The following is a 16,324-nucleotide window of genomic DNA, read 5'->3' on the forward strand; positions in this document are numbered from 1 at the left end:
AACCCTTACTTGGAGATGCCAAGGACTGAACTGGGGCCTTTTGCAATGCAGAGAAGATGCTCTATCACTGAGCAAAGTGAATGTGCACTGCAGGGTTTTCAACCCTGCACAGCTCAAATGTAAACCAAAAGTACTCAAGAGTGATGTAACTAACTTATGGAGATAAGTAGGTAGAGGTTTCATGGCACAGCACTATCTAGGCCATATTATTACACTATAAACTAATCGCTCTTTCCCAACATTGGGTCCAGCTCCTTACATCCCTGGCGATTGGCCATGCCAGCTTGGGGTGATGGGAGCTGAATTGGGAAGGCAGACTGGGGCATGATTTTTTAGACCCCCTTCCTCTGTGCTATCTCCCTGCACTCCACCCACCCCTGTTGCTATTTTGAAAGATGGGAAAAACAAGAGACCGTTATGCGTTTCATGTCACATAGTTAATGCCAATCTGAATCTCTTCCACTGGATTATATGTACACAGGAATTACACAGAGAACATTTGGAGTTTAAAATTTTATTTTCTAGCAGACATGTTTACACAAAATTCCCCTTTTAAGTTAGTGATTCATACTTCCTGCAATAAACTATTTTAAGGAGCAGCTTTGGCAAAGAATGGAATGAAACAACCAATAATAATAATAAAAACAAAGCCAAATATATACCACAATCACAGCTGATTTTCAAACCAACACATTTCACCAAAATTGGGGGGGGGGTGAAAAGGAAAAGGAAAAAAAAATCCACCAAGTCGTCATTTTCTCAGTGCTTCAAAAAGTGACCTATCTTCACCATCCCTTTTCAAGTCTGTGCAGGTGCCAGAACGAGTTGTCTTGCTAGAGAACAGAGAGCCAGATTCACATGATCCGCAGTCCCTGGATCGAGGACTCTAATGTCTAGAAAGAGAGAGGGAGGGAGGGAGAGAAACCATTAGCCATGGCTGCTGGGGGGAAGCTGCAGTTCTATGGGAGTGCAGAACAGAATCCTGGGCACAAAATTCAGCTGAGACACTCTGCTGTTATTAAAAAGCAAGAATTTCCTAGTCCCTACGAGTAAGAAAATGTGCTCGAAGGCATGTGGGTAATACCTGCTGAAATTTCAGAACCCATAAAAGGGGGACAGGAGGGAGAGAATATGAGTAAGATTTTTCTGTGGTTACCAATAGCAAGGGGGCTTCAATGCCTCTCCAATTTTGGGGCAAAATGCAAAAAACCCAGAATGTGATAATTCAGCCTTTCATGGTGCACAAGTTATTGGGAAGTTTTTTTTGTGCAGCCCCGACTATGGCTGCAGTCCTAACCCCACTTTCTTGGGTGTAAGCCCCACTGCATTCAAAAGGACTTACTTCTGAGTAGACATGTTAGGATAGCACCTTACCACTGCTATTATGATTATTTTTATTATTATGCTGTCTATTTAAGACATGTTTTTAAAGTTGTACACTGCCCTGGGATCTTTTCATAAAGGGTAGTACATAAACCGAATAAAAATAAATTTTAAAATAAAAATTCATATGAATTGATGCAAACATTCACGTCTAATCATCTAAATGAGTCTGCTTGGAGCAGTTGGAGACAACTCAAAAGTGGCCATTCAACATAGGAGTCAGTATGCAGTTCAACATGGTCATGGCTTCAGGAATACGGCTATGCAAAGCCACGGCAGGAAATATTAGCCTCCAGTCCCCCAACTTTAAGTCTTCCTGTCTAGATCCTGGAATCTCAGGAGACGCTGATGAGACAGAGACACCTACTGGGCAGTAAAAGGAAATGACAGGAAGGTTGCACATGCTAAGCAAAATTCATTTAAGCTCCCCCCCCCCCCCCCCGGAATTCAGCACTCTATTGCAAGCACAGGAAACGAGAAAAGAAACACCATGCGCTGTTTTGTACACTTTCCCCTTGTCCATGCAGCGCAGGTTTCAGTGACCTTGTGATCCTCCAGCAGCCTGCTGTGTAGGGAAACCAGAGGACCTACATGGGAAGCTGTCTTAATACTGTTTAAACAAAATAAAAAAATTAAAAAATTCCTTCCAGCAGCACCTTAGAGACCAACTAAGTTTGTTCTTGGTATGAGTTTTCGTGTGCATGCACACTTCTTCAGATACACTGAAACAGAAGTCACCAGACCCTTATATATTGTGAGAGAGTGGGGAGGGATATTACTCAGAAGGGTGGTGGGAATGGGTGATTAGCTGATAGGTGTGGAAAACCTATTGATACTGTTTGTCCATCTACTCTGACCGGCAGAGACTCTGCAGAGTATCGGGCAAAGGTGTTCCACATCACTTGCTGTAAGAGATGCCAGGGACTGAACCCGGGACCTTCTGCATACAAAGCATACATCACTGTGGCAAGCACAGTTCTTCCAGTTAGAACAGGACATTGGCCTTATCCAGCAGGTTCTTCTATTAAGAACAACTTAAGGCTTAAGTTCATAATAGGAGTTACGCATCCTTTCCTGTCGTCCCCCCCCCCCCGCCCCTGAAAAACCTCTCTTTGGGGTTGGGGGCCTTCTTGAACCATGTGAAACAGGGTGAAGGAGAATCGCCCCAAATTGGGTGGATGGGAAACTTTTCTTCTATTCATTTCCTTAAATTGATTTCTTAGGATCCAAGGCTTCGCCCCCCAGTCCTAGCCACAGCTGGATTATTGCAAAAAGCCAAGCAGGTTGGGGATGGAGGACAAACAAAGCACTACCAAAATTCCTAAAAGGGACAGAAATGACCCCGTTTAACAAAATTAGTCTTGAGTAGCACCATCTGCCAAATAAGCCATTTGGGGACAATGCCCCCAAATTTTGACAACAGTATCCCCAGGTCCCTATTACTAAAACGATTAACCCTAGTGCTGGCCTACAAGATATTAACAAGGTTGCAGGGTGCTAATTTGGTTTGGGCAGTGTCGTCAAAACAGACCTTGAAGTCCCAGATGGTCATTGCTCCATCAATACCAGTGGTGCAGAACTTGCGGCAATCTCGTTTGTCCACCTCATAAATAGACACTTGGCTGCAAGGAGAAAAGGGACAGCTTTAATCCCTGAAGGAGGAAACAGGCTTATTCCAATACACTGGACATTTTGCGCTGGGTTAAGAAACAGAATGCAAATAATTTTTTTCCCTTCCTGGTCACAGTGATTGAGTATAACCTTACTGAGCCAGAATGGAGTAGGCAGAATGCATGCAACCTAATAAAAGGATTTCCTCCAGCAGAAACTGCAAAATTGCCTGCAGCCACATTCATATTAGAGCTATTGGTTCAAATATTTATACCCATTTATATATATATAAAAGGCAGCTAACAAAGCTAGATTTATAAATGCCTAAAACACATTAATAAACTAATATAAAAGCAACAATACAAAGGAGAAACAGAAGCCAATAGGTTATATTTTAAAAGAAGCATCTAGAAAAAAAACTTGCTGGGATAAAAATGGTCTTTGCTACCCATGGCTTGTGGAGCTCTGATTTTATTGTGGGTTTCACACTTTGCTGCCTGCAATGACACACTTGTGGAGAAATAAGTATCACAAGGTAGCATCTTCTGTTGATCACTAAATGTCAAGAGGCAATATACCTCTGACAATCAGGTGAGGTAGAGAAGCTACTGTGGAAGGGATGACTTTCAAAGACTATGGAGGATAAAGCTATCAATGGCTACTAGGCTATGTTCTACCTACAGTGCTGGAGGCAGCACGCCTCTGAATACCAGGAGCTGGTTAGCACAAGTGGGGAGAGTGCTGTTGCATGTAGGTTCTGCTTGTAGGCTTCCCCTAAGGCATCTGGTTGGCCACTGTGAAAACTGGAATGCTGGACTACCATGGGCGTTTCAGCTGATCTAGCAGTGTTCATCATCTCCTGACAAGTGCATCTTGACCTGGATCTTAACATTCTCATGGGGGCTCCTTCCCACACCAGGAATGGCCACTTTATCTGGAGTGGGGAAGAGCAACAGCAAGGAAGCAGCACAGTCCTAGGCTCCTCATGTTACCTGGCAGCGCAGGAAGGAGGGGAGCTGCAATGCTTCTTCCTGTGGTGCTGGAATAATACAAGTAACAGACTGTACAAGTTTGAAGGCCAGGTAGGCTGCAGCCCTGTGCCACCTACGTGATGCTGTTCTGATGCAGCGTCTCCAGAGCAGTGTTGCGGTCCTCTGTAGTGGCTCTCTTGTCCATGTTGCGGAAGCGTTCCATGGCCGAAATATTGCGTTGTATGCTCTGCTTGGGAATGTCCAGCTTGGAGACAAAGGTGAGGGTACCACGGTCGTCACAGTTGAAGAGCATCGGGCAGCAATCATGGCCCTGTAACAAATCAGCAGAATGTGTCTAGCTGTTGCTCCAAACCTACTACCAATTACTTGCTTGGGCTTGGCCACCTTCTTTTAAAAAGCTTAAGTCTTCACGCTAAGGGCAGCTTCAAAGGTTACAACTTTCCTACATGGAAATAACTCCCATGAAGAACACCCCACCACAAACAACAACAACAAACCTTCCTGCAGTTCACCAGTGCGGTGTAGGGGTCAGACTAGGACTAGGGAAGACTCAGTTTCAAATCCTCATTTAGCCATACTTAAGTGACTCTGTGCGAGTCATTGTCTCTTAGCACAACTCAGGGCTGCTGGGAGGATAAGATGGGTGGGAAACAACAACATACACCACCTCGAGCTCTTTAAAGGAAAGGCAGAATATAAATAAATCTGCCATGTGTTTTGGAAAGTTGTTTGCCCATTATGTATTTGGACAACTCTTAAGATGCCATAACCAAATTTTGCATGATAGTTCTAGTGACCAAGGAGCAGGTTTTCGTCCATGTTTGGAAACAAACTAGATACCATTTTCAATCAACATGGTGGGCTGAACGTTTCAAAACTACACTGATTTTAGCCACTGATTTTTTTAGAATGAGAAACGCCAGGAACGAGGCTGCTAGTGGAATGATAAATAAACCAATACACATGTATGTATTTCACTAAGGATGCTGTGAAGCTGCAATTGTTCGAGGCTGCTTAACAAATGGGTTCAATATGTGAATGTGACAAAAATGGCAATGGTTGCCCATTGCACACAAACATATCTACACACATAGTGCCTGAGATCATCTGAAGCGGCTTTAGATTAGGCAATACTGTATCTGTAGAATAGGTATGCAATCAAGGCTTTTGAACAGGGTGACTAGTAAGAAGCATCAACAACGTAACATTAAGTCTGTGCAATGATAGTTGTTCCTAAAAAAACTGATGCATGTCAAAGACAGAAGGCACTTACAGCAGCAACCACACTGTTCTCCGAGACGAACGACACACTCAGCAATGGGAGGAATTCTGTTTTCAACTGCGAGATCCTAAACCCAAGAAGATCACTTGTTAAAGATGCATCACACAGAAATCTGACAAAAAGTAACCCTCTTACCAGCTGGTCAGGACAGAAGCTGGCATTATTACCCAGTTTCATGACTGCCTTGGCTCACTTGGCCAGGTAATTTTGATACCGCTTGTTAAAAGTATGAACCAGGCAATTAGTTCTGATGTTAGGCTGTACATTCATCCCAGTCCCAACTTGTCGTGCATTACAAACAGGATACCAGCTGCCCGTGACTGGGATGGGGAATCTGTAGCCCCCAGGCGTTGCTGGACTCCAACTCCCATCAGCCCCAGCGAGCATGGCCAATCGTCAGGGATTATGGAGCTACATCATAGCAAATCTGGAGGGCCAAAAGTTCCCCATCCCTGGCCTATAAGTTAAATATGCTGAGCAAATATACACCAGTGTACTACTGCCTGGAAGTAGGAAGATTATGACCACCATGTCAAGGAAACTCACCCTAAGATTATGCTACAGTACTTACATCATGTTTTTGGAGGCATCTGCAACCGACACAGTGCTATCATGGCTGACCCAGGCCAGGCGGTTGCCACTGGCGGAAAAACTGACGCTGTGGACCCAACCACCACTTCCTGCACCACCAAATTCAGCCATCAGCTGCCCAAAGGGCATTTTGGATCCCCAGGGTGTGCTGGCCGGTTTCTCATCCACTTCCTTAATGTAAGCTGAAAACACTCTGCAAACAAAGAGGCAGAAGAGCAACTGATTGGGTGGGGGGACTCAAGCCTACCTTTGTGCAGGATTGAAATTGCTAATTTCATAGGCAATGAGGTATGTCTACCAAGATAATTAGAGGCCAAGTGGAGAGGCAGAGTGCAAGCAGATGGCCACAGGAAGGCTGACATGTGACACTAAAACAGGCACTCCCTAACTCAGGGGCTGTAGTGACAAAGAGAAAACTGCAAGAGAGAGGAAAAGAGGTGCCAACTTGTGCATGGAGTGTGGTGCTATGGTTGCAGTTCCACCTCCACAGGTCCCATTGCTCCACTTCGGTATGGGAGCGATCAACATGTACATAAACTGATACATTCCCAATCTGGATTATGGGTATTAACTACACAAACTCAACACTGCTGACGAATCACCAACCCTTTCACATCTGGAAGTGAATTCAGAAAAGGCATGTGCGACAGTTCCCACTTTGAGCATGAACTCCTATTGTTTACATCAGCAGCACAGAACGGCTCTGGACATCACAAGAGCAGTACTTGCCAAAGTAAACTGACTTGATGGCTACCATGGCAACATACTCGTTGCCATATACTGGAATACTTATTATCCAAACACCTTCCCCCAAATTTGGTCACCTTTTCGCTGCTGCCTCTTGCTGCAGTTTTCCCATCTGCTGCTGGCAGAGGGACTGGACATGCAGTGTTAAAGAGCTGCTGCTAATCAGTTTGAACAGTCACCCAAATCCACTTCCAAAAGTGCTTTGCATTCTCTCACCTGCATTTGAAATCACAGGATCCAGCTGCAAGCAAAACATTGTTTGGGTGCCAATCTAGGCTAAGGACAGTGGAGCGAATGGGCTTCTTAATGTGCTTGCTCACCCACCTGGAGGGGAGGAGAAAAATCAGTAAGAAACTTGCAATCATTGCTCTTAGATTTATACTGCAGCTTCAGCACCAAAACAGCTGTGCAAAGATCCCCTCCCCCCGCACTGAACTGTTGAAGTAATTAAGCTTACTCAAGATAGATGTTTTACAGATAACTTGTTAGCTACAGGCTGCAAAAGAAACATTAGCAAGGTATTTGAAACTCTTGCCATACTGAAAGCAGCAGAACCCATTTACATTCTCAAGTAAAAGCAACAGAATTGCTTCCATTCTCAAGCATGAAATGAAAGGCTTTGAGCACACAGAGCTACCCTGCAATTTTCTGGCTTGTTGCCATAATGAGAAAGAGATTCAAAATGGTTTCACACCCTTTAAAATAATGTAGAGGAGAAAAAGATAGACACTGAAGCCTCAGAATTTAAGACCTCACTGACAGCCAACCAACTATATTTTAAGCTTGTCACTGTTGAAGCAAGCTGAGGAATGAGAAGAGAAGCAGATCTGCATTAGGCAACTCACCAGTCATTTTCAGATTCAAAGTAGCATACAGATATGAGTCGAGCTCCACTTCCAACGGCAAATTTGTTCTCCAAAGGAGACCACTTCACAAAGGTGGCTGCTCGGTTGATCCTCAAAATCACCAGGGTTGGCTTCCACACTCCGTCCTTCTGACTCCAGACGTAAGCGTTACGGTCAGCACCACAAGTGACAATGCGGTCACTCTTGGGGGCCCAGTCAATGCCTGCAAGTTTGAATACAGTTTTGTTCCTTTGATGCCACATCTTATTAATCACATACAGTGGTACCTCGGGTTACACATGCTTCAGGTTACATACTCCGCTAACCCAGAAATAACGCTTCAGGTTAAGAACTTTGCTTCAGGATAAGAACAGAAATCGTGCTCTGGTGGCGCAGCGGCAGCGGGAGGTCCCATTAGCTAAAGTGGTGCTTCAGGTTAAGAACGGACCTCTGGAACTAATTAAGTACGTAACCAGAGGTACCACTGTACTGCAATCCTACCACCTCCTAGTCATTACATTTTTATTCTGCATTTCTTCCATGATAGAATTCCAGGTGGCGTCCAGACACTTCCGAAGCTGTACGCCGGCTCTATCGGCCAGTAAAGTGAGATGAGTGCCGCAACCCCAGAGTCGTCCACGACTGGATCTAACGGTCAGGGGTCCCTTTACCTTTACCGTTAACATACAGCTAAAAGTCCTTATTCTTCCACTAGCTTAATTCCAACTTCAAATAGGTCAGCTTCACAATGTTTCTAAAAGTCACAGTGGCTATGACTTTAGTGGGTCTATAAGGAAAATGTGTTTTGTAGCCATTGAGTTGCCACTCAGTTACTTCTTTAAGCACATATTGCTGTTGAATGGCTGGAACTGTTAAGAGAGCACCCATGATCCATTTTTATCATGATGGACATTTAAGCTAGAAGCGGGAATGCTTCAAATTTATGGCAATGACAACTTGCTCCAGAAGAAAGGATATGAATAGAACCTTCAAATTCCTGAACAGTATAAACAATCCTGAAATGAAGTGGCAACTAACAGGCCCAAAATAACCATTTTCCAAACTCCTCTGTTCCTCCTAATCATGTAAGCAAATCCAATGACAGGTTTTATTGGGAAATATCTCAGACTGGAGACTTTCTCAGAGTTGAAGGTAGTTTGAAAAAAGGATTCCTGGTTGCAATGTGTACAGTAGACTCATCTCTACAAAACAGCTTTATGTATTCAACACACTGACCCACTTTGCATGTGACATGAAGTCAAACGAAGGCTTATTGTGCTCCAAGAGAGGGGATTGCGAGCACTTTGCTTGTGTGCCGATCTAAGTCACATTAGTGGCCCAGACAAGCTAGAAGCCAAGGACAAACCTTGGTTACAGCTTGTGGCTTGTCTGGAAAGAGCTAAACCATGAGCCTGAATAGAAACAACATGAAAAGATAAACCCTCTCCTATTTGGGAGCCTGCATGTTTACTCATTCATGCTAAGCCATGGTTTGGTTTAGCATTACACGCTAACAAGGACACTGCAAAGGGTGTTTAAGAAGGGGCAAAAGGAGTCTGTATGGAAAGAGCGATGCCTCTCTCAAACCACTGTCTATAAATAAATAGCTGGGTCTTTATCAAAGCAGAATTTAGACAACTCCTGCCTCTGGGTTCCAAGAACCACTTCTTTGATTCAAAAACGCAAGTTATTGTAGCATCCAGTTCTCCCCCTGCAAATTCAGAGCTCTAGGAGGAGCTTCATCTCAGCAAAGTACTGTGGTTGCAGTACCTGAACAGTTACAACTTTATTCATGGCCATTCAAAAATGTTTTACGACGTTTGGTTTTCAACTACATATGACCAATGCAAACAGGGTGTCAGATAACAATGTAAATATGCATACTCTTGATATGATGGTAACTAATTCTCAACCTAGTTTCCAATGCTACAGTTTTAAAGAGCCAACAATAAATATTGCTAGTGTTAAGATAGTAAGTCATATGAAAATGTTTCTGAGCAGGAATGAAATATTTGCAACCCTTTGGGGAAAGGGCCAAAGCTCAGGGGAGGAGTAAATGTTTTTCTTGCTGAAGTTCCCAAGCTTAATCCACAGGTACAGCTGAAAAACCCTTGCTTGAGACCACTGAGCCATTGCCAATCACCACAGATTGACATGGACTGACGGTCTGAATCAGTAAAAGGCGCTTTCTGTGTTCCTGTTTCCCTGTCTGCACAGTTCACCCAATATACCATTTCTTACTGGATTCTACCTGCCTTTAGGACTCAAACTGCATCCATTTCTAAGTGCATGCCTGCTATTGTTGCTGGAGCCTTCTAACAACAGATTAAAAGGTAAAGGGACCCCTGACCATTAGGTCCAGTCGCTGACGACTCTGGGGTTGCGGCGCTCATCTCGCTTTATTGGCCAAGGGAGCCGGCGCACAGCTTCCAGGTCACGTGGCTTATATCTTCCTTAAGATACTAATAGTGAATTCATTCTCCAAGTGGGGTTCTTTACTACGTAGACAAACTGGCAGCATCTATGCACAAGACAGAGGAACCAACAGGTTCACGGGAACACCAAGATTTGCAGACATACAAACACACATGAAGAGGCCAATGTGGACTGAGCACGCTCAGTTATGCTTGCAAGTGTGGTGTGCATTCCCCCCCCCCAAGTCACTGTGCTTTAGAACCTGAGCTTTCCAGTAAGCAAAAATATTTCCTCATTTTTTATTAGAAAGAGAATCCCAAAATAAAAGCCAGGTACAGCTAGTGCAACAGTGCCCTGGGTGATGGAACAAATCCATCTGCCCCAGCAAGATGCTATTTTCAGATCTAAAGATAGCCATTTAAATGGGAGTCCTGCACAGCTCTCCCACATCTTCCTGCAGTATAAACTAAGCCAATACTCTCCTCTGCACACAACATAAAAGCTCCAAAATGGTTCATTGTGATAAATTATTACAGAGCAGAGCTCCCTCACCAACGCTGTATTTCCAGCAGCCTCTTTATACCTTCTGTGCCAAATCCTCCCCTTCAAGAAACTCAGGGTTGCTTATGTGGGCATATACCATTTTTGTGTCACAATAATCCTTGGAGGGAGGTTAGGCTACGTTACAATATGCAGAATCGTGGCACAACAAAGATGTACAAAAACTGCATGAAATGCATTAGCAATGCATGCCAATGAAAGCCAGGTTGTTTTAAAACACAAATTTGAACTCAGATATCACAGAATATTAAGGTTAAGGTTTCATGTACAGTAAACAGACATCTTTTAATTGCTTGTTTTGCATGACCTTTTCACTTATGAGAGTTTTCCTTGAATGCTAAGGAGAGTAAAGGAGGCAGCATAGTGTTGGATTCTCTTGCTGCTAAAATGGCTTCCTAGAGAACAAGAGTTACTATAACCCAATGCTACAGTAGTGCTCATCATTTACTGTGATACCACTGCTTCCAGGAAGGCTTGCTGTTATAGGAATCTGCTGGCCAGCAAGAGTGTCTGGTGCACCTGAAAGAGCATCAGAGGTAGCATGGAAGCCCAGCCTCCAATTCAAATATCCCTCAAGGAGAAGCAGATGTCTAGATAAACAGGCAGGGATAAGAGTAGATGAGAGTAGCTGCAGAAGTGCACATCTGCATTCTAGGTATGCAAGATTCCATAGCATCTTAAGTATTCACAAAATATACATGCTGCTTTTCAACTTTCATTCACAAAGTGGCGCACACAAGAAATTTAAAATAGTTCATAAGAACAACTAAAACAAACTTTTAGTTTGGAATGGGGCACAAATCCATGAAAACAACTCCTGGTCCCCAGGCAAAACCCTTTTTGACAGCAATTGACAGCAAGTGTTTTCAAGAGAATAACCTGGATGGACACAGCTAAAATCACAGCATGGCAATTGTATTGTTTTATTCAAAATGAGAAGAAGCAATTAAACAGGTTGACTTCCTCACTAGATGTGCTTGACTCTTGCAATATTCAAAGCTGCAGCTGACACTTCTCTTACCTGTGATGTGTCCATTGTGCTCTTTCAACTCATGAGCTTTCACCCACTGGTTCCCACTCTTCTTATAGATGTGAACTTCATGATTATTAGGGCTAATGGCAATCTCTGCCAAGAGGACGAATTGATTAGTATCAGAAACACTTCTATTTTTAAGTAAGAAAGATTCAAAATCATAATCATAGCATATTCATGAAACTTGTGAGGAGTCTTTCCAACAAAAAAAATGCACTTGGCATACATAAACACTCAGCATAAAAATGGTAAACTAAAAATAGGGGATATCTAAAACAATGGCACAAAAGCAGAACCCATAAAATAGTAGAAGCAGAAATATAATCCAGTCACAGACAAACACAGGCCACCAAATGCCTGTGAAAAAAGGAAGAGTACTTTAAGGGCTTAACTAGATGGAGGGGGAAATGACTGAGGGGCTGGATGTTGCAGGTGGTGAAAAGGTTAAACAACCTTATTCACTGCTTTTATGGGGAAATGCTCCCCCCCCCCAAATGCCTGCCATTGTGATGAAATTACAGGGCACTCGTTTTGTTTAGCCCCAGTACTAGTGGGCCAAATGAAGAGAATTCAAAATCTTAGTACAGAACCTCAGATATTGGCAACATCAGTTTTTTCAATAAAGAGTCGCCCAGCTATATGTATTCTGCACTAGTTTATTGTCAGGTATGAAGTCACATGAATTAAGACAATACTCACGAGTTCGGTCCCTGTTCCAGGCGTGACAGGTTATTGGCTCTAGTAAGAACTGGTGTAGAGACATTCTGAACAAGGAATGGTCTTAAAGCGTCAAAAGGGATTAAGCTAAAAGGAATAAGCAGAAATGCTTTAAATTTGATGTTGCCCACTTTTTATTCATCCAATACAGGAAAGTGACCCTTCAGATGTTGCTGGACTCCAACTGCCATCAGCCACAGCCAGCATGGCCAACCATCATTTATGATGGGAGACATAGGTCAACAACATCTGGATAGTTCTGACAATTGCACCCTCACTTGTGCATGTGGTCACTGAGTTTCTAATTGAACTTAATTCCATCCAAGCTTAAGAAGACAGTATAAGAAACTCACAAGACCACACACGTTTACAGGACCTGCCAACTTTTAAATGGGAAACTTATATTGGCATTATTCATTTAGCAACCTCAGTATGCAGAAGCTTAAGCCAGGAGACAAAAGACCTGCCTCGAGATGAGAATTTACAATGTCATGAGTAGGGCAGAAAACTAAGTGTAGCTTCATAGCCAGCACTGAGCGACTGCATCTTAAAAGGTAAGAAAACTGAATCATCTTAATGTGTATGTCAAGTCGATGACTCCTACAGCTTGGAATGTGCACAGAAACCACAGCATAATGGGTGCAACAGTTAAGTCATTTAAAATTATCAAAATTTGCAGCTCCCTAACCCCACCAATCTACACTTCTACACAACTACATTGCCATTCTCCCAAGGGTTACCCACACTTTGAGGAACCATTTTTCCATCATATACATTGAAGGAAAACACTAATGCTATCATCCACATCCCCCACTGGCTGCTAGACAAAGGTGTCGAGCAAAGTAAAAATCGAGGCAAAAACAAAAGCAAATGAAAGCAAAGAGAAATTCAATAATAAATCAACTTTTTTTAAAAGGCTCTAACAGTTCATCACCTGCATTGGAACCACAGAAGCACCAAAATACCCAGCCAAAATATACTGCTTTTAAAGCTACTGTAATTATTTCCACAGTTAAAGATACAGTTTTTCCAAATCATATTGGTGCTGGTTGGAAATTGCTGGGTGATTTGGACATTCAGCTGATCCCAACATTTTCTTGCCTTTGGGGAAAAAGTCACCAGGCAAACTAACTGCAGTGAAGTAACAAAGGGGAACATTAAGTTCAGTTCACCTGCATTCCCCTTTTTGATGCTATTACCAGATAAATACACCCTGTTTAGTTTGTTAGTCAGGGTGCAGCTATAGCAGCAAAACCGGACGCCTTCATCTGCCCCACCTGCAATTAAACATTACCTCCCATATTCGTCACTACAGCCACAGCTGGTGCTGTAACTCTCCAATGGTTTGACTTCACCCCTGAAAGTGTACTCTTCCATTGTCTCTGCAGACAGATGCCAACAACACCACCTAACTGAGGCCAATCTCTAGGCAACTCACAATCAATCAAGCTAGGAGCATAAAAAAATATTTAAAGCAAAAAAATATTGAAAACCACCACAATGAAAATTTAAACAATTTGCTGGATATACAAAGCATAAAACGCCAGCTTCCTGGGGTGGAGGCAGAGAAACTTATCTGCAACCCAGAAAGGCAGAAAGCCTTGACCCAAGTGGATGAAATTCCAGCAAATGTCTGGGTGAAGAGGAAGGTGTTAATCTGGTGCCAAAAAGATGTCAGTGTCACCACCTGGGACAGAATGCAAAAGGCAAAAGAATGCAAAAGATGGTGATAACCAAAAAAGTACTCTCCCTTGTTGCCACACAGATGTGTTGCTTTCCACATCACACAAATCTCACCTCCACCAACATTATGAGATTTTAAAAATCCTAGCTCATCTCACTGCAATACCAGCTATCCAAATCAGGATTTTTATATTACTTCCCAATGAGGAAGGGCTTCAGCTGGGAAGCACTGCCACTGGGGGAGGTGGGAGTTTAGGGGTTTTTATTTGGAGTGGAAATTGACGTGGAAGCTTTTCTGAACATGGTAAACATGCATAACATTGACAACAGTTGAAGTGTAAGGTACAAATCAGCTCACTAAAAATTCCATCACAGTAAGAATCTATTCTAGATCGCTTTATTTCATAAATTTATAAACTGCTTGATTCTCAAAGTAGTTTACCAAAAGAATAGAATAAAATTACTGATAAAAACAGCTATGTAAAACATTCAAAAAAATTAAAGTCAGTTATAAACTAAAAAGAGACTAAAACATACATAAACTTTTTACATATATTTTAGCAGGTGCCGGAAAGAGTACAGTGAAGGTGACTTGCCTGTTCTCAATAGACAGGGAGTTCCAAAGTGTGGGCAATTCTACACTTAAAATATCAAATTCTTACAAATGCGGAACAGGTATTATGTGACACCTGTAACCGTGTTAGTTCCAGAGACACTTTGATTTAAAGCTTGGCAAATATTAAGCTGACTCCATTAGCACCTTTCACTTCTACAAAAATTTGGAAACCAATACCCATTACTCTTAAGACCACCTAGATCTCTTCTCAAACAGGAAATAAAGGGAGAAGTCCTATGTCTTCTTACTAAGACTATTCAACTCTTCCGATCAGAACAATGAACACAATCCCTGCATTAGAAGGATGTTGTGATGATGGTGGAGCTAAGGCTGCCCTCCACTTTTGGCACCCTCATTGACAGGGCTGCCATAGAGGGGAGCTGCAATGTGCCTGTGCTCAGAGATGCCCTGCAGTTCCCCAGGTGACGCCTCTCTCTATGTACGCCCTACCTGTCGCAGAAATGACCATTTACTAGGAATAAGAACAATGACAAATCAATACATTGCAAACCTCTCTCTCAGGATGAGAGCCCAGGCTTAATACCTAGTAGACAGAGGCCAAACACCACCAAGGATAAGAGCAGGAAATGCTTCCTGAATCATCCTGGCACTAGAGGGGCAACGTGTTAATTTCCATTCCTCATACTAGACTTGGATATGTGAGACTATTTTGTAAGCTGCTTCGAGTGTGGCTATGAAGCAAGCCCTGCCATATTCAATGCTGCTTATTCCCAGATATTCTAGGCACAGGATCGCAAGCTTTATCCTACTGCAGCACTGTTTTGATGTGAGCGGGGCTCTGTCCTGCTTTGTGCATTTCAAGATAAATATGCCTTGTTTTGCCGCTTAAGATTATTCCAATATTTTGCATTCTGGGTTGCCTTCTCTGTCTGCTGTCAGCTGCTTCAGGGCACGGGCTGTAAATGAAATGAATTAAGGGTTTGCTGTGAAGGAGGGGAAAAACGGGGGGTGGGGCAGAGAACGAATATACACCTTGCACTGAGGTCGCTGGAAAAAGCAGCAGGAAATGCATAAGAATTCAATGCAATAAACTAAACATGATAAATACATGCAGGTTCGTTTACTAATTAATTTATTATTTACTATTGCAGCATTGTTTTAATGGACGCATAATAGCTGGCAACCCCCTACCCCCAATTATTGTTCCCATAATGGGGTGAGGAGAAAGGCCTGGGGGGTTATCTTCTCTCCCCACCCCAATTTCCCCACAGCCCAGAGGAGGCGCTTCACTCACCCGCCCCCCCTTAATTAAGATGGAGGGAAAAGGGAAACCAAAGGAAATTAACCCCTTCCTCCCCTTTCACTCACCGTCCGGGCCTGAGGAAAGCGGCGGGGTGCGGGGGCCGGGGGCGGCTCGCGGACTCTGGCCAGTCAACGCGACTCCGCTCCGAGCGGCGCTCTCTGAGGGAATGCGAGGAAGGCGCGGCCGCCAAGCAAGGGCCCGGCTCCGTCACAGGTCCGGCCCCCGCGCGCCTGCGCAACGCGCTCCTGGAACGCCTCTCTCGCAAGGCGCATGCGTCACCATCGGTCGCAGGAGCGGCCTCGCTCGCTCACGGCGCCTGCGCAGAGTGTTTGGGTTCGGACAAGGTTTGAAGCCGGGGGGGGGGGGTGCGTTCGCTTACAGCGCGTGCGCCGAGGCGCTGCCGTGGGAAAGAGGCAGCCAAGCAAGCCAAGCAAGCCGGATCCCTTGAAGAGGCGGGTCTTTCGCTGCGCCTGCGCAGATAAAAGTAGGTGGTTCGGAAAGCGCTTCCTCGTAGTGCGCTTGCGCGGGCGGGTGCCGTATTACGCCCGCTCCGCACGTGGAAGAGCTCGGTTGTCTAGCGTGGC

General features: G+C 43.8%; 1 protein-coding gene across 2 annotated transcripts; it reads right to left on the reverse strand.

Moving 5' to 3' along the window:
- Positions 1–504: 504 nt before the first annotated feature.
- ARPC1A (actin related protein 2/3 complex subunit 1A) lies at positions 505–15,963 on the reverse strand. 2 transcript variants are annotated; one of them, XM_033166852.1, is made up of 10 exons: positions 15,806–15,963; positions 12,160–12,264; positions 11,449–11,553; positions 7,452–7,674; positions 6,823–6,930; positions 5,840–6,052; positions 5,260–5,335; positions 4,103–4,296; positions 2,915–3,005; positions 505–893 (listed from the first exon to the last, which is right to left on the reverse strand). In XM_033166852.1, exons 2-10 carry the CDS (start codon positions 12,221–12,223, stop codon positions 855–857), a joined length of 1,113 nt encoding a protein of 370 aa, XP_033022743.1. In that variant the 5' UTR covers positions 12,224–12,264; positions 15,806–15,963; the 3' UTR covers positions 505–854. The 2 variants fall into 2 exon arrangements, with proteins under 2 accessions (XP_033022743.1, XP_033022744.1); XM_033166853.1 differs by lacking the exon at positions 2,915–3,005.
- Between the last annotated feature and the right edge of the window lie 361 nt (positions 15,964–16,324).

This window comes from Lacerta agilis, chromosome 13 (assembly GCF_009819535.1).
Source record: "Lacerta agilis isolate rLacAgi1 chromosome 13, rLacAgi1.pri, whole genome shotgun sequence".
NCBI classification, from domain to species: domain Eukaryota; kingdom Metazoa; phylum Chordata; class Lepidosauria; order Squamata; family Lacertidae; genus Lacerta; species Lacerta agilis.

What these genes read in the sequence shown, in the direction of transcription:
- ARPC1A (XM_033166852.1), bottom strand. Translation starts at nt 12,223, where the DNA reads ATGTCTCTACACCAGTTCTTACTAGAGCCAATAACCTGTCACGCCTGG. An exon ending in GCACAATGGACACATCACAG is followed by an intron (nt 7,675 to 11,448) that starts GTAAGAGAAGTG and finishes TCAAACTTGCAG; the next exon opens with GCATTGACTGGGCCCCCAAG. An exon ending in CTGCATCAGAACAGCATCAC is followed by an intron (nt 3,006 to 4,102) that starts GTAGGTGGCACA and finishes TTCTCCTTGCAG; the next exon opens with CCAAGTGTCTATTTATGAGG.